Source organism: Lissotriton vulgaris, chromosome 5, assembly GCF_964263255.1.
Source record: "Lissotriton vulgaris chromosome 5, aLisVul1.2, whole genome shotgun sequence".
Taxonomy (NCBI): domain Eukaryota; kingdom Metazoa; phylum Chordata; class Amphibia; order Caudata; family Salamandridae; genus Lissotriton; species Lissotriton vulgaris.
In genome coordinates this window covers 1,687,966,846-1,687,991,187 of record NC_141693.1, presented here as the reverse complement: position 1 = coordinate 1,687,991,187, position 24,342 = coordinate 1,687,966,846, and the positions used below count along the sequence as shown (strand labels likewise).

General features: G+C 48.2%; 1 protein-coding gene across 1 annotated transcript in view; it reads left to right on the top strand.

Moving 5' to 3' along the window:
• The window catches only part of MRC2 (mannose receptor C-type 2), a 531,676-nt gene that overhangs the window by 323,765 nt on the left and 183,569 nt on the right, over positions 1–24,342 (top strand). Inside the window, 1 exon segment of the mRNA XM_086923828.1 lies at positions 19,804–19,906. Coding sequence (XP_086779954.1) covers positions 19,804–19,906 — 103 coding nt within the window.

Sequence of the window (24,342 nt, the reverse complement as noted above, 5' to 3'; positions counted from 1 at the left end):
GAGGGTTCCTACACCTTCTGTCCCCACGGAGAATTTGGAAGTCAAATGCAATAATCTGGCAGAGTACTTCCACACTAAAATTAAAAAAATTCTTATCTCCCTCCCCCAGTCCAAGATAGGACCTGAGCCTTTGGAGAATGAGGGTTTTCCTCAGACGATCCTGGAATCCTTTGGGCCAGTCACTAAGGATGAAACCCTTAAAGTCCTATGCTCCATTAAGAGTGGCTCCCCTCGGGATGTTGCCCCCATGAGGATTCTTAAACAGGTTGCCCCTTCCATTGTGGAGCCCATCACCGAAGTCATCAACGCCTCATTAGGCGCGGGTATCGTCCCACCCAATTGGAAGAGTGCAATAGTGAAAGCCCTCCAAAACAAGCATTTGCAATGCAATAGGTCTCGCATTAGGAAAGTTTGAGCTATTGGAATTGTAAATGACAAATTTTTTAGTTAGGTTTTGTTTTTGAAAATAGCGAAATTAATAGCTTTGTCATTTACAATGCCAATAGTTCTAATTTTTGCAAATGTAGCACTTGTAATGCAATATGTGTTGTATTTACGTGACTTACATGTATTGATATTACAAATAACAATGGCTTTTAATTTTTTTTACATAATTAATACTTAAATAAAAGGTATTGTAATTTATAATGGCAATAGCTTAAAGTTTTGTAAATAACTTGTGAAGATTATGTTCTGTGTCTTTTATTGTTACAAAACTCCTAGAACAGAAGTGAAATATTAACATTGTTTTGTTACATTTGTAATAAAGCTTGAAACATTGAGAGAACATATTTGAACTAGTTGTTGAATGGTTGCACAGATTGATGTTGTGGTGGCGAATGAGTGATGCGGGGTGAGGATGTGAGAGGGTGTGTGAGGGTAAGTGAGGGTGAGTCAGGGTGGGCGAGGGTGGGTGAGAGGGTGAGAGGGGGTGAGAGGGGGTGAGAGTGAGGGTGAGTGTGAGGGTGAAGGGGTGTGTGGGGGTGTGTGGGGGTGTGTGGGGGTGAGGGGGTATGTGGGAGTGAGGGGGTATGTGGGGGTGAGGGTGAGGGGGGGTGTGTGTGAGGGTGAAGGTGTGTGCGTGGGTGAGGGTGTGTGCGAGGGTGAGGGTGTGTGTGAGGGTGAGTGAGAGAGGGTGAAGGGGTGTGAGGGTGAGTGAGGGCGTGTGGTTGAGGAGGTGTGAGGGTGTGTGAGGATGAGTGAGGCGTTGATTGTTTGAGGGTGAGTGTGTGATGGTGTGAGGGGGAGTGAGGGTTTGATGGTGTGAGGGTGATGGTGTGAGGATGCGAGAATCCATCACTCCCCCACTTTTCAGTAATATTTTCTGTTCCCCTGTTGTGTTGTGTTCGCTACCTTGTCGGTGCGCCGGGACGCTCCTTCGATGGAGCAGCCGTGCGCAATACAAATAGCACTAACATAACATAACATAACATAACATAACATGTGAGAGGGTGGGGGATGTGAGGGTTGTGAGGGTGAGGGGGTTGAGGGGGTTGTGAGGGTGAGTGAGGATGAGGGGGTGAGGGTGGATGAGGGGGTGTGAGGCTGAGTGAGGGTGTGAAGGTGAGGAGTTGTGAGGGTGTGCAAGGGTGAGTGAGGGTGAGTGAGGGTGGGAGAGAGGGTGTTGAGGGGAGGTGAGGGTGTGATGGTGTGTTAGGGTGTGTGAGGATGAGGGTGTGGGGTGAGGGTGTGGGGGTGAGGGTGAGTGGGGGGAAGGGTGAGTGAGGGTGTGTGAGGGCGTGTGAGGGGGTGTGAGGGTGAGGGGGTGTGAGGTTGAGTGAGGGTGAGTGAGGGTGTGAGGGTGAGTGAGGGTGTGAGGGGGTGTGAGGGTGTGTGAGGGTGAGTGAGGGTGTGTGAGGGTGAGGGTGAGTTAGGGTGAGTGAGTATGAGGGGGTGAGGGTGGATGAGGGGGTGTGAGGCTGAGTGAGGGTGTGTAGGTGAGGAGTTGTGAGGGTGTGCGAGGGTGAGTGAGGGTGGGAGAGAGGGCGTGTGAGGGGGTGTGAGGGTGAGGGGGTGTGAGGGTGTGAGGGTGAGTGAGGGGGAGGGGATGTGAGAGGGTGGGGGGATGTGAGGGTGTGTGAGGGTTGTGAGGGGGTGAGGGGGTTGTGAGGGTGAGGGAGGATGAGGGGGTGTGAGGCTGAGTGAGGGTGTGAAGGTGAGGAGGTGTGAGGGTGAGGAGGTGTGAGGGTGTGCGAGGGTGAGTGAATGTGAGTGAGGGTGAGAGAGAGGGTGTGTGAGGGGAGGTGAGGGTGTGAGGATGTGTGAGGATGAGGGTGTGCGTTGAGGGTGTTGGGGTGAGAGTGAGTGGGGGTGAGAGTGAGTGGGGGTGAGAGTGAGTGGGGGTGAGGGTGAGTGGGGGTGAGGGTGAGTGAGGGCGTGTGAGTGGGTGTGAGGGGGTGTGAGGGTGAGGAGGTGTGTGAGGGTGTGTGAGGATAAGGGTGTGGGGGTGAGGGTGTGTGAGGGGGTGTGAGGGTGAGGAGGTGTGAGGGTGAGTGGGGGTGAGGGTGAGTGAGGGCGTGTGAGGGGGTTTGAGGGGGTGTGAGGGTGAGGGGGTGTGAGGGTGAGGAGGTGTGAGGGTGAGTGAGGGTGTGTGAGGGTGAGAGGGGGTGATGGTGACTAGGAGAAGCTGGCAGTGTAGTTCTCCGGCTCCACACCTAGTGGCACAACATCACTGAATAAAAGAGGAATGGCAGTCCACACGAGTCAATACATCGCATAATCGACCATCAAGATCCAGTGTGAGGGCCCCTGGAGCCGAACTGAAACCAAATTGGCACGCAGCCCTAACTGAGACACTGTGGGGCGCTACGGAGAATAGTAGCCCCTCGCAGTGCACTATGGATCCTACACCCTACTCACAATAAAGAGGGAAGACATTTTAACAAGTAGAGTGCATTGAAACAGCACTTAAAGTGCAGAAGGCATGTGAGATGCATTAATCCCCGGCAGAGAGCGCTAAGAATGACCCGTGACGGCCGCTGCGACTCAGACACACCGTGTAGCATCCAGCATCGATCACAATAGCAGGAGCTGCACTCAGAGCGTCACCTACCTTACAAGCCCCCCCCCCCCCTCCCCTCCCCCTCGTGCAATGCCCTGGGTGCAAAGTACGCACAGCTCTCACTGGCATCACGGCGAGTAAACACGGCGGTACATACACTATAATACAATCCTCGCACGGACTTTGCAGGAATCTAGCCGGATGTAGCTCGAGAAAGCGCCTAGAGTCGAGGCTTGGGGTGACTGGCACACAGTTCACTGTCGGTGAGTGGACTGGAGAGCTGAGCTTCAGGGCAGCATAGGGCGTGTAGGGGCACCCCACTCAGGCATCAATGCAGGGTTGGAGGGGGCGGGGGGGGGGGGGGTAAACATCCTTAAATTAATCTGCGAGGTGGCAGCCGCTTCTAAAACTTATTTGACGTCACGGGACAGCTCTTGTGCAAGCACAGGGCCAAAGTCCAATAAAGAGCTGCATTTGAAACCAGACGCGCCCACGGAGTGGCTGCTAGGGGAGGAGCAGTGCTTGGGCCCTGCCGCAGTGCCCACGGAGTGGCTGCCAGGGGAGGAGCAGTGCTTGGGCCCTGCCGCAGTGCCCACGGAGTGGCTGCTAGGGGAGGAGCAGTGCCCGGGACCGGCCGCAGTGCCCAGAAACCATCAAGTGACGACACGTGGCAAAGGTCTTTCAGTGGAAGCAATTTTTAAATATTCCAAGCAAGGTTGTTTCCAAAATTATTTCTTTCCTATAACACACATTGGTAGAAGTTACTCTTTATAACAGTAGAATTCGAATGCTTTTCTCCTTTAAAATGTGTGTCCATCACCAGACGAAAGACAAAAAATAGCAACCAGACTCAACTGCCCTTGAAATGTAAATGTGGCACTACAAAGGAATGAAATATCTCCCTGCTGAGTGTTTAACTTGTACACAACGCGAAGTCATGCACAGCCCACTTCTTCCAGAGAATAAAAAAAACCACACGAGGCGTGTTGCTCTCGAGCCGTGAACCAACAGAAGAGAAGCACATATTCATGCAGCTAAGAGGCCGGAACTTGGAACACATACATGAGGGCTCACCCCAAATACCGAGAAGCCCAAAAGAATATTTCACTCACGAGGACATGTAAAGATTGCGCGATGTACGGCACAGAATTAAGCGCTTCGACGCCTCGTCAGGGGTAGTAAGCGCTACATAAATGCAATTCCAATGTGATTGCGCCACCTTGCCATAGTGTGAAGTCGTCTGTGCTCCTATCATTCAAGTGACAATGAAGCGCGTCATTGGAACCCACTACAGGGTGTGACTGTTGTCACTGCGCAGAGCACGCCTGCTCTGTGGGGCCAACGGACCATGAAGTCACCACTGCATGGCAGCACTGTATATTCGTCAGCGGCGCTCACTTGCCACCACCTATGAGGCGGATGATTCTCCTCGTGTGTTCCCGCCTAGCTCGGCCCGCAAACCCTCGGGGGCAGGGTTCAATGGCACACCTCTGCCGACTGCAGCCCCTCAACACCTGGCCCACGAGGGCTGCGCAGCCAAGGACGCTGCAGCAATCAGCATCACGGCCATTCATGACCTCAGCACATGGCCTCTAGTGAGCATCCGCGCGTCCTTGTCTACGGCGTTCTCCCTGCCAGGTATCAGCATCCCCCGTGCAAATCTGGTGGCCCATCGCCATAAGATATATAGCCCCTTGCCAACCCTGCTTCCCTTATACAAGCACCAGCAACCCGTGCCAAGACATGCATCCACTAGCTGACCCTAGCAGCCCTTTCCCCGCACGAGCTTCGTCTTTGCCCACACGAACACTTCCTCCTCGCACCTGCATCCCGTGAGCCCACAAAGTCGTGTCCCTTTGTTCACAACGAATCCCACTATGCTCGCACACCCCCTTTACCCGTAATGGTACATTCTAATAGCGCCGCACTTGCCTGGCTATCGCCACTAGCCCACTTCTCTAGGAAGTGGTCCACGTTGCCCTTGCTTTGTCAAGGAGCCGCAGACGTAGGTGCAGATGCCGCAGCGGTTCCGTTTCGTCTTGGAGCCTTTACCGCTGCCCGGTGCTCAGGTCAAGGAGTGTACAGCACACTGGTATAGCGCCCTGCCGCTGCTCATCGGTCATAGCGCCGGCCGGACTCAACCAGTACAATTACATAGGGGTGGCGCACTGAATCATAAAATACAAAACGGCTGGAAGAGAATGACGCCGCCACCTGTCTCCCCTGTAGTTCGTTTTTCTGTCGTAAAAACAGAATCAAAGCATATTCGGCTGCCTCCGTGCAATAACAAGGACTTTAGGGGAGTGTTTGAATGTTTCCTCCCCTGGAAGCAGTTTCTTAGTCCAGACCGCGGTGCTTCCCATTCTGGAACGCAAACACTTCGTCCTAGCAACGGCAAAGGAAACACAACTCCTCATTAACTAGGTTTTGTTTTCTCACAGCCAGGCAAAGGGACAGAAGTTACATCAAATAACATGACGCAACAAGTTGTATATGATTTGGCTGCCTCCTGCCTTAGTTTCTTGGTAACAAATGAGCCATGTCAGTTTCTTTCAGTCGATTAAAAAAAAAAAGGGACTGCGCATCGGAGTGCCGCCGCGCTGCCCGCGGCGACCCGGAAGCTCTTGGCCGGCCGGCGAATCAGGTCGCGGCCGACCGGAAGTCCCGCCTCCCGAGGTCCGCGAGCCCGATTGAGAAGAGGAGACGAGCCGCGCCGCGCCGTGAGGAGCCCGCCGGAAGAGCGCAGTCGGTGAGTGGGGCCCAGGGCTGAAGTGAAGTGCGTGCGTGCCTGTGTGTATGCCTGGGAGGGGAGGGGAGGGGAGGGGGGGAGTGTGTGTGTGCGCGCGTGCGTGACTGTGTGTGATTGAGCCTGTATGTGTGTCGTATGCCTGCGTGTGCATGCGCGCGCCTGTGTGTGTGTGTGTGTGTGTGTGTGTGTGTGCGCACGCGCGCCTGTGGATGCGTGCATGCAGAGGGGTGGGGGCTGGCTGTGTGCGAGCAGGGGCTGTGAGTTGATCTGCGCAAGCGCGGGTCAGACGCGCGCTCCCGCGGGGAAAACTGCGAGCTCGTAACAGATTGGTGTCCTCATTCCCCAGCATTCTCACTAACGGGCCACAATAGGTCTGAAGCAGACACCGTCAATGCTCACGCATTGAGGGTAGGTCTGCTCGACCTAAAAAACCACTCTAGACCCCCTAGATATGGCTAATTACAGGCCTATCTCGCTCCTCCCTGGACTTAGTAAAATCACAGAAAAATTGGTTAACTCTCAGTTATCTAACTTCCTTGAGTCCAATGGTGTGTTAAGAAGCTCCCAAACTGGCTTCCGCCCGGGGCAAGGCACTGACACCGCCTTGCTGGCAGTCACGGAGGAGGCACGCTGCATTCTGGATTTGGGGGGATCAGTGGCAGTGATCCTCCTGGACCTTAGTGCAGCGTTCGACACCGTTAACCATCAAGTGCTACTCCAACGACTGTCAGACGCCGGAGTGAGGGGGACAGCGCTGAATTGGCTCAGGTCATTCTTCAGCGAAAGATCCTTCCAGGTTTGGGAAGGGGGCGCACGATCGGCATCCACCCACCTCCATTGTGGTGTGCCCCAGGGTTCTTCCCTGAGTCCTACACTTTTTAATGTGTACATGGCCCCCTTGGAGGATGTGGTGGCTCCATTTAACATCAAGATCGTGAGCTACGCCGATGACACCCAACTGGTGTTCGCCCTCTCCCAATCCACGGACAACTCCCAGATACTTCACGCCTGCCTTTCAAAAGTCTATTCTTGGATGGGGGACTCAGCATTAAAAATGAATGGGTCCAAAACGGAGATAATGCTGATGGGACGTAAAACCCCCTCTCTCCCCTGCTTGGCCTGGCCCAGCTGCTTAGGACCTCCCCCTGAACCAAAGGCTGAGATCAAGAGCCTGGGCATCTGGTTGGAAAGAGATCTTTCCTTTAGAACCCAGGCCTCCAAACTAGCGGGTGTCTGTTTTGGTCTCCTCCGATCGGTACGCAAAGTACTACCTCTGATCCCTTTTCTATCCCAGAAGCTCTTAATCCAGGGTCTGATCATGTCTAGGTTAGACTTCAGCAATGCGATCTACCTCGGTGCCCCTGAGATCACTCTGAACAGACTTCAACAAGTTCAGAATGCGGCAGCACGAATGCTATATAACATCCCCATGTCTCGGTCAGCTAAACCAGCACTGAGGGTGTTACACTGGCTGCCAATACGGGAAAGGGTGAAATTTAAATCCCTTTGCCTCGCGCATAAAATCTTGCAAGGCAAAGGCCCTCCCGTCCTTCAAAAGATGGTGATCCCGTATAAAGCCAGCAGAACCTTACGCTCAGACCAGCAACATCTGACTGTTGTCCCTAGGGTAAAAAAGGCCCGATCAGGAGGAAGGAGATTCTCCGTTAATGTCGCCACCCTCTGGAATGCCCTCCCTCTATGTTTACGCGCGGAACCTTGTCTTCTGCGCTTTCGAAAACAACTGAAAACTTTCCTCTTCTGCTGATCTTCTCTGCCTCTGCTATTTCTGGTATTCTCTGTTGGCTAAGCGCTGGGATGCTCTAGGGTAACCGTGCGCTGTACAAAACCGATTTAATAATAATAATAATAATAATAATAATAACAGCAGAGTCACAAACAGCACAATAGAAGAATGGGGCAGTGATACGAGGGCACAACGCAATAACAGTACGAGGGCACAACAGAAAAACAAACGAGTCAGCAGTACGGGGGCACAATACAATAAGAGCGAGGCAGCAAAAACGAGGTCACAGCCGGCAGCAAGGCCAGAGAGGCAGTAGCAGGGGTGTGCGGGGGTACCTCGCCTGGTAACAGGGTCAGCGGTACCTGTTGGTTCTAAAAATAAAACAATATATAAAAACCATTGGCCTGGAGTTCAGTCTTTGAGTGTGTGAAATCCTTTGCTGCCTGAGTAGGTACAACAAATGCTTTGCACTGCCCTCTGGTACTGCCTTACTGCTCGACCAAGCTACCACTTTGGAGAGTAAGGTCAGTCCTGACTTTATACCTTTGGGGTTTGTGGACTCTATACACACTGTACTTCATTATTGTCCAGCATATATAGAGCCACTTTCTCACAACTTTGCACTTTCCAGAAGTGTGCGGGGCTGCTGTTCAACAATTTTATTTATTAAATAATGTACCACTGAGTGAATAAGCTGAATGCCCCTCCACTTTTCTTTTCCTCAAAGAATATCCATTTTTTGATTGTTATCGCGGCGCTTGACGGTACATGTGAAAATTAGAGTTGTCGCATCTCTAATACTGTGATAGATGCTTAACTCATTTACTCACTCTGTTGTAGTTTTAGCAGTTCAAAAACATAGAACCACACATCTTTACGTGTTTTGCTTCATGTTTAAACAACATTCTCGAATTTGTAACTTTAAAGAAAACGGAAAAGCGGGGAGGGTATATTAGCCTACATCCAAAGCTGCCCTCTTTGGAACTTTAAAACCAAGTTCGTGGCCCGGCACCATCCTGTGATTCTTAGAAAGCACTTCATTGTGCGTGCTTGACAACTTACCTGAAGCTTATAGTTCCTGCAGAATGCAAGCCTGCCATCTAGTGGTCATTTTTTTCTCCATGTATCTTGATCACAGAAGACAAAAGCATCTATTAAGCTTCGTTGTGAAGTAAAGTCGTGGTTTAGAAAAGTCGTTGTTTACATTTGTCGTTGTTCGGGCTTCGTTGTTCAGGTAAGTCGTAATTTAAACTTCGTTGTTAAGGATGTTTCCCCATATTTAGATTGCTGACTGAACTTTATTAACATTGCAAGGAAATGGGCATACAAATAAACCCTTGTGAGCTTGAGTATTAACCAAAGTAAAGGTAATGTGCTGACAAAGGAATAATTTACACAAAAATGCAATGAGTAAACTGAATTGTTTGTTGGACAGAGGTGACAGTTCAAATGAATCCTAAAGAAATGATTCTGAGGGGTTCATATCATCATGGGAAAAAACAAGCGTACATCATGACAAATATTAGTAAAGAGGATTATTCTATTATTTTGAATCATGTGAAACATAGGGTAAATCAACAAATAAACTCTTAATACACCGATCATGTGGATGTCTAAATAAAATTGAATGTTTAATACCATAGATCTATGTACGCAAACTCTACTCATCCTCGTGTAATCGTGTCCATTGTACACATCAAATGACAAAAGGTCAACGATCCGACAAAATAAATAGATGTGGCGTCGACGTTTGGGTCTCCAGTGTCAGCTGTATGGGAGACCATCCTCAGGACCATAAAAATGACTGGAGATTTTCAAGGTTTTCAATTAGTGAACTACAAGCACTCACACTGGAAGAGGTCTTCATTCAGGTCCACAAGGACAGGGTTGTTCTAAGGTTCAATCTTAAGTTCCTCTCTAATGTGGTATCGCCCTTCCACCTTACCTAAACTATAGATCTTCCCACAACTGGATTCAGTTTCATAACGAATGCTACATATATTAAATTTAAACAGAGCTCTTATGTATTACATCGACATGACCAAGCTTTTCATTAAATCTGATCAGTTCTTTGTTGGTTTTGCAGAACCTCACCGAGGGCATTTCATTTCCAAGTCAAGGTAGGCATAGCTAGGCAGATTGGCAAATGTATCCAAACCTGGTGCCACTAAGCAAACAGTCTCATCTGTTCCTCCCGTGGCACACTCCCCTCATAACAAGGAAGTGACCATGGCCTTTCTAGGAACTATTTCACTAGTGAATATTTGTATGGTGCCCACTTGGTCAACATCACAAACCTTTACGCACTCCTGTGTGGATGGCTGTAGGGAAACAGGCTTTGGCAGGTTTACTCCACTTTTTGCCGACATTTTGACTACGAGGTTCTGGCGTAATGGTCTGAAATGCTCTGAGCCGTGCTAAACAGGACACGGAGCATGTGCTCTAACTCCTAAAATGGTGCATGTTTAATTGGCTTGTCTCCAATTTGCTTAGCCTAACTTACTAGTAAGTCCCTCGTATATGGTACCAGGGGTACCGAGGGCCTTTAAGTTAGAGTGATCCCCAGGGACAGCAGTACTTGTTGTGCCTCCCGGAGTGGGACAAGGTAAACCTGTCTGAAGAAGGGTGACATACCCTGAAACTGGTCCCAGGATGCTTGTTTCCAGTCCAGGGAGGACCTGGCCTGGCAGTTCGGTCAGGACTGTTCTCATGGGGCACAGGGCCAAGACTGATTTGCATATGGCTGGGTCCAAACTGGGGTGGCGTAGTGGGAAAAAAAGGATGGATTTAACCCAGATATTTTGACTGGGGGAGAATGTTTTCATTGTCAGCATTCCATCCATCATTTGTTTGCTGTAACACTTTTCACCCTAAGTGGGATGGGTATGCCCAGACGTCGGTCCCTTGCTCACTGTGCCACTGGATTCAAGCTAGCCTGGCTGAGGAAGGGTGACATACCCTGAAACCGTTCCCAGGACGCTTGTTTCCGGTCCAGGGAGGACCTGGCCTGGCAGTTCGGTATGGACTGTTCCCATGGGACACAGGGCCAAGACTGATTTGCATATGGCTGGGTCCAAACTGGGGTGGTGTAGTGGGCAAAAGAACAATGGATTTAACTCAGATCTTTTGACTGGGGGAGAATGTTTGCATTGTCAGCATTCTGTCCATAGTTTGTTTGCTGTAACACTTTTTTCCGCTAAATGGGATGAGTATGTCCAGATGTGGGTCCCTTGCTCACTGTGCCACTGGATTCAAGCTAGTCTGGCTGAAGAAAGGTGATATACCCTGAAACCGGTCCCAGGATGCTTGTTTCCGGTCCAGGGAGGACCTGGCATGGCAGTTCGGTCTGGACGGTTCCCATGGGGTCCAGGGCCAAGACTGATTTGCTGGGTCCAAACTGGGGTGGGGTATTGGGCAAATGAACAATGGATTTAACCCAGATCTTTTGACTGGGGGAGGGTGGTCCCCAAGCCCAGCATTCTGTCCATCATTTGTTTGCTATAACGCTCTAAGGGACCCAGCACCAATCTTATACAGGCGCGTGACAAGGTGCTCCAAAAAGTGAAAACACGACATGGCACACACCTGTGTGCCGTGTTTCTTTAACACTGCATGTACTGTTTGTAATTCACCCCACAACAAGCTCTACAGCCCTAAGGCAGGGTGTGTTATATTACATGTGAGAACATATCTGTCTGAGCAGATATGCCCGGTAATGTCTAGTTCCATTATTCAATATTTTAGTGAACAGTGAAGCCAGATTAAGGTGTTTACTGAGCATTGGTCAACATGAGTTTCCCATTTATATATGGCTTCCCTGAAACCTATGGTGTTTAGTATCAAACACCTCATATCAATTAACCCACACTGATTCCAGTGATGGATTTATTAATGCATTCACCCATAGAATACCTTAGAGGTATTCCCTGAATCCTACTAGCCCTCTAGTGTTCTGGTTGATTGGTCCAGTCCAGCATGCCACCTGCAGCTACAGGCACCAAAGACCCGAGGTCTGATTCACCATCCTGCCGCTTACCAGGTGTAGGAAAGGACCCCTTTTTGAATTGGTCACCCCCACTTTTTGCCTGGTATTTGATGTGATTTCTACTGGTAGCCAGGTCCTCAGTGCCAGATCTCTTTCCTAAACCTGTACAAGGGTTTCCTCCAATTGGCAATACATTTAGCAGTCTCTGTAAGTCCCTAGTAGGAGTGCCACCCTAAGGTGATCCATCACCAAACAAAGGCAAGACTGCCACTTCAGGCTGCATGTTTTGGTGCAGACAAAAGTGAAAACCCAACATGACACACATCCCTGTGTGCCATGTGCCCTACTACTGCATGTAGCATTTGTAAGTCACCCTACAGGAGGCCTTACACCCCTTAGGAAGGGTGCTTTATATTACATGTGAGGGCATACCTGCATGAGCAGATATGCCCCTTTGCTGGTCAGTTCCATTACTGCCAGTGCAAATGAACAGGGAAGTCATTTTAGAACATGAGTTGGACACTGGTGAAAACAAGTTCCCCAGCTACATGATGGCTTCACTAAAGAGAGAGATGTTTGGTATCAAACGTCTCAAATTAATAAACCCACACTGACTCCAGTGTTGGATTTATTAACACATGCACCCAGAGGTCACCTTAGAGGTTCCCCATAAAACCTACCAGCCCCTGGTATGTTGGCTGGCTGGTTTCTGCCAGCCTGCCACCAGAGACCAGTGTGTGACCCCCAATGGTGAGAGCCTTTACTCTCTGGAGGTCGGAAACAAATATGCTGTGGAAAGGGTGTTTACCCCTCCCACAGGATGACCTTCTGATAAGCATTCCATGGCAGGGGAGCTTTAAAGAAGCTACTGCCTTTGAAATACAAGTCTGGCTTTCCTCACAGAAGAGGAAACTGGCCTCCTTTATCCAGAACCCTTTGGCACATGGATAGGCGGGCAAATTAGCTAATCAGGTAGGTGTGCAACCCTCCCCCCTCCAAGCTAGAACCAACCCTAAGGTGGCCTAATCTGAGATGGACACAACTTTTCAGAGTCACCCATCTTTGTGTTGGCAAACTTAGGAACTGTGGGACAGGGTTATGCCCACTTCCCACAGGAAGTAGCTATATAGGGTGTGAAGTGGCCCCAAAGGTCAGTAGCCCCTTGTATACTACCCTACACTGCCCTAACACCCCTAAATACAGTATTTTGGGTAGCCTCTGGCACCAGAAAAGCAGATCCTGCTGACCTGAAAAAAAAAGACTGACGTGAAGAGTCACACAACAAGAACAGAAGACCCAGAAACTAACATGGCGCCAACCCTGTCGGCCTACCTGCTGACTTCCACAATTGTGCAAAAAGATGACTTGTCCTGAACCTACTGAGTCTCCAAAGCCTGGGAGACCTGCCAGCACATCACTCAAGTACCAGGACTTCCCATGGGACAGCGGAACTGTCCCCTGCGTCCTGCAGACTCAAAAGAGGAACCGCAAAGACTCCAGAACCGCCAACACTCAACGCCTCCAAGTACCACTGCACCCGAGCTCCCCAGCGCATGTTGAAGTTAGCCAGCTTTGTTAGGGTGGTCTCCAAGCCCTCAAGAGACAGAGTCCACTGTGAATTTGTCCCCCCCATGAACTCTGCCACCGCCTGCAGCCTCTTTGTGCAGGCCACCTAAACCACAAGTGTTGCCTGATGAAGAAACCCGAAAAACCCAAACCTCTGCACCCAGATGCAAGGGCAGCTGCTGCCAAAATAAAGCGATGGGGTAAATAATAATATAAAAAAAGCACTTAGCTGCTGCTACCGCTGCCGGCTCGGTGCTCCGCTCTTCCTGGAAGTCCATAGGCCATCACAGGCTCCCAGACTCCCCACCCAATCTAGATGCTGCTGTCATTCTATTACCCAGCAAAACCAAAGGAGATGATGGACAGAGTGTTGAACAATGCAAACACTCCCCCCCCCCCCAAGTCAAATGATCTGGGTTTAATCCATCATCATTCTTTAGCTCATTCCGCCACCCCAGTTTAGACACGGCTATATGCAAATCAGTCTGACCCTGTGCCTCATGGGAAGAGTCCAGCCCGAACTACCAAGCCATGTCTTCCCTAGACCGGAAACAAGCATCCTGGGACCGGTTTCTGGCTAATCAACCGTCATCAGCCAGGCTGGCTTGAATCCAGTGGCAAAGTGAGCAAGGGACCCACGTCTGGGCATACCCTGCCAACTTAGGGCGAACAAAGGAAAACTAAAGGGATGATGGACTGTGTGTTGAACAATGCAAGCACTCACCCCAGTCAAATGATCTGGGTTTAATCCATTATCATTCTTTAGCTCACTCTGCCACCCCAGTTCAAACATGGCCATGTGCAAATTAGTCTGACCCTGTGCCTCATGGGAACAGTCCAGCCCGAACTGCCAAGCCATGTCGTCCCTGGACCGGAAACAAGCATACTGGGACGGCTTTCTGGCTAATCAGCCATCATCAGCCAGGCTAGCTTGAATCAAGTGGCAAAGTGAGCAAGGGAACCACGTCTGGGCATACCCTGACAACTTAGGGCAAATAAAGCAAAACCAAAGGGAAGTGGATGATGGACGGAGTGTTGAACAATGCAAGCACTCACGCCCAGTCAAATGATCTGGGTTTAATCCATCATCATTCTTTAGCTCACTCGGCCACCCCAGTTCAGACATGGCCATGTGCAAATCAGGCTGACCCTGTGCCTCATGGGAACAGTCCAGCCCAAACTGCCAAGCCATGTCATCCCCTTTGGTTTTGCTTTGTTTGTAAGTGTATTACATGGTGAGGTCACCTAACCACACCATGTAATACACTCCATTTCCTTACAGTATCTTAGTCTGTCAGCTGAGCATGGGAGCTAGATGATGTTCCACACACTAGCCATCACTACTGGAGGGCAGTGTTCTACAGTCTATGCTGAGTATGTGTTTCTACAGCTGTAAGGAATTGCCTCTTTTTGTATGGCCGGCCCGAAGTTTTTAGACTAATGCTGCTGGTTTTTTGACTCCGAGATTGCAGTGAGGCCAAACCTCTGTGTCTGTGCCCTTACCCTTAAATTGATATGTCGAATCGGCTCCTATCCCAGTGGCAGGGCATGTATGTGTACATGTTCTGATAATAAAAACACAAAACTGTTGCTTTTAGTTTTGAAAAGCTTGGCCGTCCAATTGACGAATTCAGAGTTACACACTGACCCCTCAGCTGTGCTAACCTTACAACAGTGTGACCAAGGTAGGTAATCTAATATATGTAACAACCCATTACATTAAGCCCTACTTGATTCTCAGGTCGAAATTAATGTAACAAGTTGCAGTGTGCAATTTCAGCAAAGTTGCCACTATGTTGCCTTTAGTTCTCTGTCCCCATGCTGGTTGCACATCCTATAGCCGAAACTGCTTTCTGTCCTACTGGGACTTGCTAATGACTCCAAGGAAAGGATAGAACTAGGGGCCTGCTCTGGAAGGAGGTGTCTCCTCCCTCTTGCAGGAAGCCACACAAGTGTTGGTCCAAAAGGCAAGCTTCAAAGGAGAAGCCACCTTTGACGACCTAATGGGTAAGACTTGGGAGAGGGGCTGCTCTGCAAACTGGCTGGCACTTTGGACAGGAGAGGGGAAACCAGCTGCCAAACCGTTTATGCAGAGGCGTGTATCCCCCTTGGTAGCTACACCTCTGGGTTAGACTAGGGAGCTCCACATGCCGGTACAGGGATCCTACCATATTGGAAGTGGGCAGAATGGTGCATCCTGGATTGCCCAGGTGCCACCCTTCGCAGGAAGTGGTCATCAGGTGGGTGTGAATCTGCTAGCCCATTGGCTATCAACTGCATCCTGCCCTGAGGGCATTTTCTGAGAATAAGTAGGGCACCACTGGCACACCCAAACTCAGATCTCGACTAAATTGAAGAAGGACTGACCTGATGCCTGCTGCGTCCTACTCCAGGAGAAGTTGTCTCCAGAGCCCAGCCAAAGCCAAGAGACTCCACGGGTCTGTGAGTTGGCCTCTTGTTCCCAGCTCAGGGACACAACAGCTAAGAAGCCTGGTAGGGCAAGCTGGTAGCCGAAAATCCTCAACCCACAACCAGAGACCAACATCTGAGTTTGCTAAGCCCAGGGGTGTTGTGAAAGTGCAGCTAGAGCCTCCAGAGGACGATTTTTTGACCCAGGACATATTGGCCTGCGACCGTGATACTTGGCAAACTGGTAATCCAGTGGCAACTGGATTTCTGTCAGCAGGACTTCGAGGGACATCTACCCTGTGAGCAGGATCATCCTTCGCTGACCAAGTATAGTTGCAGCAAGACCCCCGTCAACCTCACTGCATTCACAGCATCCTTTGAGCATCTTAAGCATCCGTCATCTGTTGCATCAGGACCCTGCTGTTTAAATGCTTTACACTTGTTCCTTTGTGTAAGCCCTTCTACTCAGAGCCATAGCTACCCCAGCTTGAGCTGGAGGTTTGAGAAATGAAGCCTGAGGATTCTATACGGTTGGTAGGTTTATTACACATTGAGATACTACAATCGCACCACATAATAAATCCCATTTCCTCACAACAGCTACACATTTCTACGAACAGAAAATACAACCTACCCTGCAAACATCTGTTTGAAGTGTGTATTGCTGTAGATTCACAAGCGTCAGCCATCTTCCGTGGGCGCCTGTCTGTGAGATCTCTTGCTCACTGTATTCCACTGCACTTTGCACCATAACTACGTTCACACTCCATACATACGTTCAGCCATGAAACGAAAACAATCTAACGTGGAGTTGGTACCCATGCACAATATGCACAAAGAGTAGGAGTCACACCATGCCTCATTACTCAAGAGACTTCACTGAAGAAAAACAATTTGCAAACATCCAAGCCCAACACTAGATGGCAGGAGTTTTCAGAGCATATGAATCTACAGCACTACATGCTACAAACATAGGCTTACAAGGTAAGTAACATTTTCCGCATTATAGGAACACTGCCATGTAGTGCTTTTTCTGTGCCCATTCACCCTCAGTCCAAGTAGCGGTGATACTGTGTGATGACAGCCCCCCTTTTTGTTCTCTAAATGAAACTCAGTGTGGGCGGTTTTGGAGTATTGCTCCACCACGCTCATTCATTACAAAGTGGTAAATAATGCTTAATACCCCCTTCCTGACATGAAGTACCTGTTTGTGAATGTGCTACTTAATTTGCCTGCAAGTCTTTACTTGCCTTTCACAATTAAATCAGCCCTGCTACATAGTGTGGTCATCCAGTACTGCTTAATTCAATGGGCCCATGTATGTGCTAGGGATGTTTGAGCAGTCTGAATAGCTACAAAAATTAGCAGAAGTGCCAGGGGGATATTTAGCATATCCACCCATCCTTAATACCTACCCAGATGCAGGAGCTAGAAATTCCGAGAAAATCAAATGCTAGATCAAGAAGGATCATAGCTATAGGAACCAAAACACTGCAACAATATCTGTGAGAGTGACAGAGAGAATAGAGAAGAACCAGAAATGGGAGGTGGTAAACAGTAAAAAAAAGGATCATATGAAGGGAAAGTAAGACCGAAATTGCTGATGAACAAAAACAAACTGCAGTTGTCCGAGAAGCAGTCTGGTGAGCTAGTTGGATGAATGAAAGGAAAGATAGAGAAACATTTATTACTTATAAGAAGCTTGAACTCACGAGCCAAATTGAGTGCCTCAGAAGGTTCATGCATGAGCTTGCCTGGACACATTGGTACATGCATACAAACTACAATAAAATGGCTTGTTTTCAGAGGTTGGTCAGAATGACCAACCCGATCATTAAATGGTGTATCGTTAACAGAAATGCTGCAGGAGTGGAGATCCAGAACCACAATGAGCTCACTCTTTTGATTCCGCCTTCTTTCCTCTGATATTCCTTCTTTAGATGCACTGTTTTTCCTGTTAATGGCTTGGACTACATGTAAAATGCACGTAGGTCTAACCAAGAAGGTCATTGGTGATCTGTATTTGGAAGTTTGCAAAGGGTCATGGACAAGATGTATGTGTGTGGGTGCAGTTGGTTGTTGGGGTGATTTTTCTAACCAAAATGTAATGCTATGTTAAAATGTGTGTTTGTCTAGTGAAGTTGTTCTCTCTGTGTGCAGACATGTTGCACTGCTGCTGCCACTACCTGTACTCTGTGTTTTAACTTTATTATTTATATTGCAAGAAATTGCTAGAACTTAGTTCAGGGTGACATGGTTTGTACTTGTGTGTTACCAGCCCTGTTATTTAGTGATACTTGGTAAACATCCTCAGTAAACAAGAGCCAAAACAATTGGTATTATTAATGCTTCTTAAATTCTACCAGTCACCTACAATGATCTTTGGGTCAGCCCATCGCTTCCATGGCTCATATCAAGAAATTAGGTTTATCTATATCTTTGAACACTCCTGGGGTTTGCATGTGTTTTCTTGCTCTCTCTCTCTTCCATCTACTGCACCCCCTCCTACATCCCTGCTTCCTTGTGACCTCCATATTGCTTCTCAGCTCACCCATCAAATCACAACAACACGTACATTTTTCCCCAAATTTGACTTTAGAACAGACTTCATCTGGTTGGTCTTCTTATGTTTCCTGTCTTCCACATGTTGCTTGAAATCCCAGCTTGGCACACATGGACAGCAACTAAGTAGCTGGGGGAGGGGTAGGCTAATGCTCTCACTCAGCCTACTTTTGAGGCTGAAGGGTACCTAAGCTGGCTAGAGTGAAATAAGTAATTGCTCCCAGAGGCCTATAAATCCTGTTCCCAGTCTGATGCAGAGCACCAAAGTGCCGAAGCATGTGTTCCAGTTCCAAGTTGTCAGGTTTTGCAAGTGTTATCTAACTTGTTTGATGGCAATCTGCCTCATTCCCCAGAATATGTTCCTGCCCGTACCAACTAGACTGCACAAAACCGGGTCAAACACCACACCACAGTGCAGTATTGACCAAGGACGATATTCCAAACAAACATATAATAAGCACGTCTACTCACTGGCTTCGTAAGGATGGGTCTCAGAGTACATAAGCAAGGAAGAAGTGAACCCGGTAAGTCCCAAACTCAGAAATGGATTTGGGATACGTGTAAGTTGGGAAAAGGAGTGGAAGAAATATAGCCAGACAACAAAGCCAAAGCAGAGTCCAAAGGGCAAGGTCCTAACAAAGGCGAAAAAAGGTCAGAGTCGTACAAGTCAATCTGCAGTAAAATGCCAGAGCCAAAAAAAAAAGAAGAGCAAGGTGAGGATAAGCGGGTAAAGAGTCGAAGAGCCTTATGGGTGGAAAGCCAAACATAATCGATAGAGCAAGTTCAGTGTAGATCAGCCAGGAGGTCAAGGGTACCGAGGAAATGTAAACTGGAGGAAACAACAAAGGAAAGGGAAGGAAACGATGTACAAACCAGCAACAGAGAAGAGCCAATGGGATGTGAAGTTGCAAGGCAGCTTCCTACTGCTTTAAGTCCTGCTGCTGCCTGTCGATAACCGGACGTCCCGCTTTTGACTCCAGGCGGCTAGCTATTCATGGCACCCTAGCCTCGATAGACTAATATGTCACAGACTTAAAGGAAAACATCTTACTGCTGTTCTAATCTTTCCAGAACCTCGGAAACCCTCCTAATTCCTGATGCGAGTCAAGTGCAAACTTATTGACACATATTTTCCTGAAAATCTGCCACTTCCTCAGGCAGCTGTTATGCTCTTAAGTACCTGAACTAGTCCTCTGTGGTATTATTAAAGTGGGTCGGGTTCAACAGTTTTGTTTGGGCTCCTCTGTCATTTTAAAAATGACCATATAATTTATAAAGATTGAGCATTTTGAATTAAATGTTCAGTTTTGAGTTAACTTAAGGTATGTTTACTTGTGCTACAGTATTTTCAAATATCTTTTTTCTTTTACTTTTTTTTTTAACAACGCTATACAAGAAAGCATTGGCAAAGCCAATAGTTTATAAATGTGAGACCATTTGCCAATAGTTTATATATGTGAGACCGATTGGCTTCTCCAGCGCTGTTAGTCATGTCACTTTTGCTTGAAGGAGGTATTTGTCTGTGTTTTTTTGTGAAGGAGAAATTCCTTTTGTTAGTCTTTGAGCCTTCCAGCACAGGTCTTCCTGCTAGCCACTCCACGCTGTTTTAGAGCTTTACATCGTTCCCATTCTACCCCTCCGTAACCTGCTCTTTAGGTTTGGTTATAATGCATGTTAGTATGAAAGCAGTTGTTTTGTCTTTTCACCAAACAATCTAGATGTGGGGAGTTGTTACTGGGAACAAGTGTTAAACCTCTTTAATGTCCTTGTGGTTTGTCTTTGTTTAGGGAGCCTGAGTCTGACGCACGTGACCAACACTGGTTTTGGATTGGGTTGAACAGACGGGACCCCAGCACTGAGAGTGGTTGGACCTGGAGCGATGGATTGGGAGTGAGTAGCGACGCACCATGTATTTGACATGGCCATTGCTCACTTTCCTCCAGTGACACAATAAATTAAGCTTCCTTCATTCACACTGTTACTATCTGAATATACTAGAAGTCCTTCATTCCAGAAACCCAAGTGTTACTCCATCCTTACACCTTTTTTTGCATATACTTCAGTTGGTTCTCCTTATATCTCAAATCACTGACCTGTGAATTTCATTTGTTTCCCCATCTTTGTCCTTGAGAACTCTTACACACCTAGATCTAGTCATACACATTTCCACATTCTTTACATAATATATTCTATAGTAGTTGCGTTTATGTCTCTGGTCTCGTACACTTCAGGACATTTTTCAACACCCACAGCACTGGGGACACACACACACACCTCTCTCATTCCCAAACCTTTTGATCATCTAGAATTGATCATTTATAATATCAACATTGGGGGCAGTTTTTGCTTCTGTAGATTATTGCTCATTCCCTAAATTGGTTGTGCACAGATTAATGTAGTTTTACTCGTTCCTTAATATCGTGCATTGTACTGATTGTGCCATGTATGCTCTAGATCACAAACGCAATATCGAGAAAAAAAACAACCTGAAATAGAATGTGTCGTCATGTGTTGCGGATTTCTGGGGAGGTATTATGAGTCACCTCGAAACTGAAAGCCCCAACTTGCTATGTCCCTGACCCAACATCAGTATTGCAGGAGTGTGCACAGCATGCGAATGTACAGCACTACAAGATACAAACCATCTGTTACTGGTAAGTAATTTTTTTTTCTTTGGCTTCATGTCCTTCTTTGAAGTCCCAAAATCTCTAGCAGTCGTCTATTGTAGGAAGCTGGCTATTTGTGTAGTCTACCAATGTAGGGGTACACATGCAAATAGTCCAGGCGACCTTTATTGGTTTACAGGAGCTTACTTTAATAATCCCAAGTGCTATATTTGTGGTAGTGTGGTCGAGCAGCTTAAGCGTATCAGAGAGGAGTGTTAAGAATTTGGTATACACTCCGGGTCAATAAAAGAGACACACACATACACAATAATAAATCTGAGACCAATTTAGAAAAGTAACACAGATTTTTATATAATTTTAGATGCCAAGATCATCTAGATCAGGTAAGTACTTTTTGAGTTATCGATTTTTCAAAATAACAGTAAAATGCAGAAATATCTGCTTTGAGCTACGAGCCTCAAACGCGGTAATGTTATCCTATGGGAGAAACATACACTGCATACACATATTTGCCGACTTTTATTGAGTGTGCCTTTTGGGACTTAAGGTGCTTAGATGCCAAAGCCCAAGAAACCAGCAGCAGTTCGGTTTTACCTGGTTGGGTGTGCCCAGGTGCAGAGGTGTTGGTCACATTGGTAGTCATCGAGTACTACACTTTAAGTCAATGGAAGTGTACCTGTGAGAAGCTGGCTTAGTATATGGTGCACACTTGTGTAAGTGGCCACCCTGCACTAATCCAGACAACCCTTATGGTGATTCTAGTGGTCTTTGACAACCTTAGAAAGCTCTCTAACTGGTAGCTGTGGAGAGCAGCCTTCAGGCTTAGTCCAGAAGGAGTGTAAAGCAGTTTGTTTTACCAGAACATTTTCTTATTGGTATAGATTAAGTGAAAAAGAGCCACACAGTGTATTTTTAAAAATATGTATTTATTATAAGACACTCACTAACAGATACAGATATCTCCTAGCTTGAGATATACACAATGCACACAATACTTTTCAATAGAAACAGGTAACTAGCACTAATAAACAGGGATCGCCAGGGGAGATCAAACCATATACTAAAATAATGGAATGCAAATCAAGACTTGAGTCAAAACTATCCCCAGAAGACGTAGAAGTGCTGGGGACCCAAGGAACCACCCGAGGTAAGTGACCAGAAGCCCCACGGAGACTGTGTGCAGAGTGGGAACACCACCACAGGCTCAATACAAGTCAATGGGTAAGTTGCAGTTGCAATTTTAAAGATGGACCCTTCCCTGTGGACCCGTAAGAAACCCAGTGGAAGACAGAAGGTTGGAGAGCCACCCTTCCCGTGGATACCCTAGGAACCAGGATACCTACACAAGGGAAGCTGGGTGCATAGGTGTTAAGTGGTATCAGAAACCGCAGTTGAACTTAATGGAGGACTTCAGGAATATGCCGCTGCTGGAGAAGGTGAAAGTGTCCAGTGGAACCAAAAGGTGGATTCAAGATGAGAAGTACCTGCAAGCAGAGGGGACAGAGTCTATGCCACTCAGGAGTAACCAGGAGGCACAGAAGACGAATGCCCACCGATGTCGGATGTTGGCAGAGAGATGACGGTGACCTTGGAGCTGCAGCTGTGAGGACCAGGCGATGCTGTGGAAGACCAGGAGCCGTTCACGAGCTGTCCCACGTCGGATGTCGTGAGTTGAGGAGTTGGTGTCCATCGAGAGCACCAACAAGCCTTCGCAACTGTAAAAAATGTGGAAAGCGAAGAAGGTGCAGTGTCGGGACCAGCAAGGTCCAGGTGACTCACCATAAGCAGGAGAGTCAGAGAAGGCCCCAAGCAATCAGAGGAGCCTGCAGAAATTAAAGGAGACCCTCGAGAGGACCCACAGGCCAAAGGCACTGGAGTCGCAAGAGGACCTCGAGCAGTTCACCAAAGATGCAGGCCCACGGTGCAGAGTGATGCGGTGAGGACGAAGATCTTCGTCACAGGAGATACTCGAGGTTGGGGCTACTTGGAGCCCGAAGATCTTGGAGGACGGAAACCAACAAGCCTTTGCACCAGCAAGTCGAAGCTGTGCCCAAGGGTTCGGTTCCCGCGGCTTTGACCGGGGATACTGACCTCAAACTTGGTGAGGAGACAGGACAGGCCTCAATGGATGTGAAGAACCACCACATGTGTTGCTGAACCTTTCGGAGTCTGTAGGAGCCCAGGAGCAGCAGACCTGTCAGCTTAGTTGCGGTGCCTGCAGATGCAGGGAAGTGACTCCTTCCCTTCCAGGGAGATTCCTTCAGGTGTTTTTGATGCCCACAGGCCTTGGAAGGTTCCTGTATGAGAACAGGCACTGACATTGCAGAAGACGAGCAGGGCGACAAGACCAGGAGCAGCAGGAGTCTTCCCAGTTGCAGTCTTGATGCCCATAGCAAAGTCCTGAGTGCCCAGGTCGAAGAAAAAGTGGTGGCTCGAAATCAATCTTGTCCCACGACAAATCTTAGGACCCGCCTATAGGCAAGCCCTTAAGTACCCTAAGTAAAGGGTTGTGACAATTCAGGGTTCCCTCCGAGGGAAAGGATCAGACAGTGGGGAGGATACTTCTATGTCCTTTGTCCATTTACGCACCAGAGCGGGAGCAAATGGCTCCCTGAGCTGGTTTGAACTGGACTATGCAAGCAGGGCACCAAATGTGCCCCTCAAGCAGATTGAGTGGCACTGGCAAGTGCTCCCACCTGGTCCCAATACACTAAATCCTGTCTGGCTGTTGGCCACACCTCCCTGTGACAGGATACCTATTGTTCTGCCTTCCCCAGCTCAAGCTTGGCTCAGCAGCAGGAGGGCAGAATCTTGTCTCTGGTCAGCAGCAGCCATGTTGTGCTGTCCGGGTCTAGAAGACTAGTACCGGGAGCATGGAGGGCCTCCAGAAGGAGCTTTATGTAATGAGGTGTAATGAGGTGCTTATATAGCGCTCTATCACTAGACGGGGATCCTGGCCCTTAAAAAAGAGGAGACCCCACCAGAAGTTAATAGGGGCAGCCGAGGTGTGATACAGGAAGGGAGAAAAAGAGAGGATATCGGAAGGAAAAATTACTCCAGCCTAGGGAATAAAAACGTTTTCAGCTTTTTCCTGAAATCCATAAGACTTTGGACCTGATGTAGATCCAAAGGGAGAGTGTTCCATAGCTGAGAAGCAACGGCAGAGAAGCATCTGCCACCTGTTCTGGACCGCCTGAACCTGACTACATTCATCAGGAATGCAGAAGCAGAACGAAGGTTTCTAGTTGGAGAATACCAGCTGCATTTTAATTGCAGGTTCTTAGGGCCCATTCCATGAGCTGCCCTAAAGACAGTGCATAGAGCTTTGAATTGAATTCGCTGGTGGATCGGCAGCCAATGCAAATCTTGCAAGGCTAATGTGGTTGAGGTTCCTCGCTGCCTATTTAAAGCGAGTTTCCCTGCAATGGCTTGTATTCTGTACAGCTTCCCGATAAGGGTGTTAGGCGCACCCAGATATAGAGAGTTGCAGTAATCAAGTCTGCTGTGAATTACGCATCTCACAACCTGCGTTCTAGCAGAGTTAGGCAAAAAAGGGACAATCGTTCTCAGCACTCGGATTAGCTAGAAACAAGTACCAACTGTTTTGTTAACCTGAGAATTCAGTTGGAGGTCCTGATCCACCATCACCCCCAGATTGCGTACTGTGCTAGAAGGGGTAATAGGTGCGCCATTAGGGGA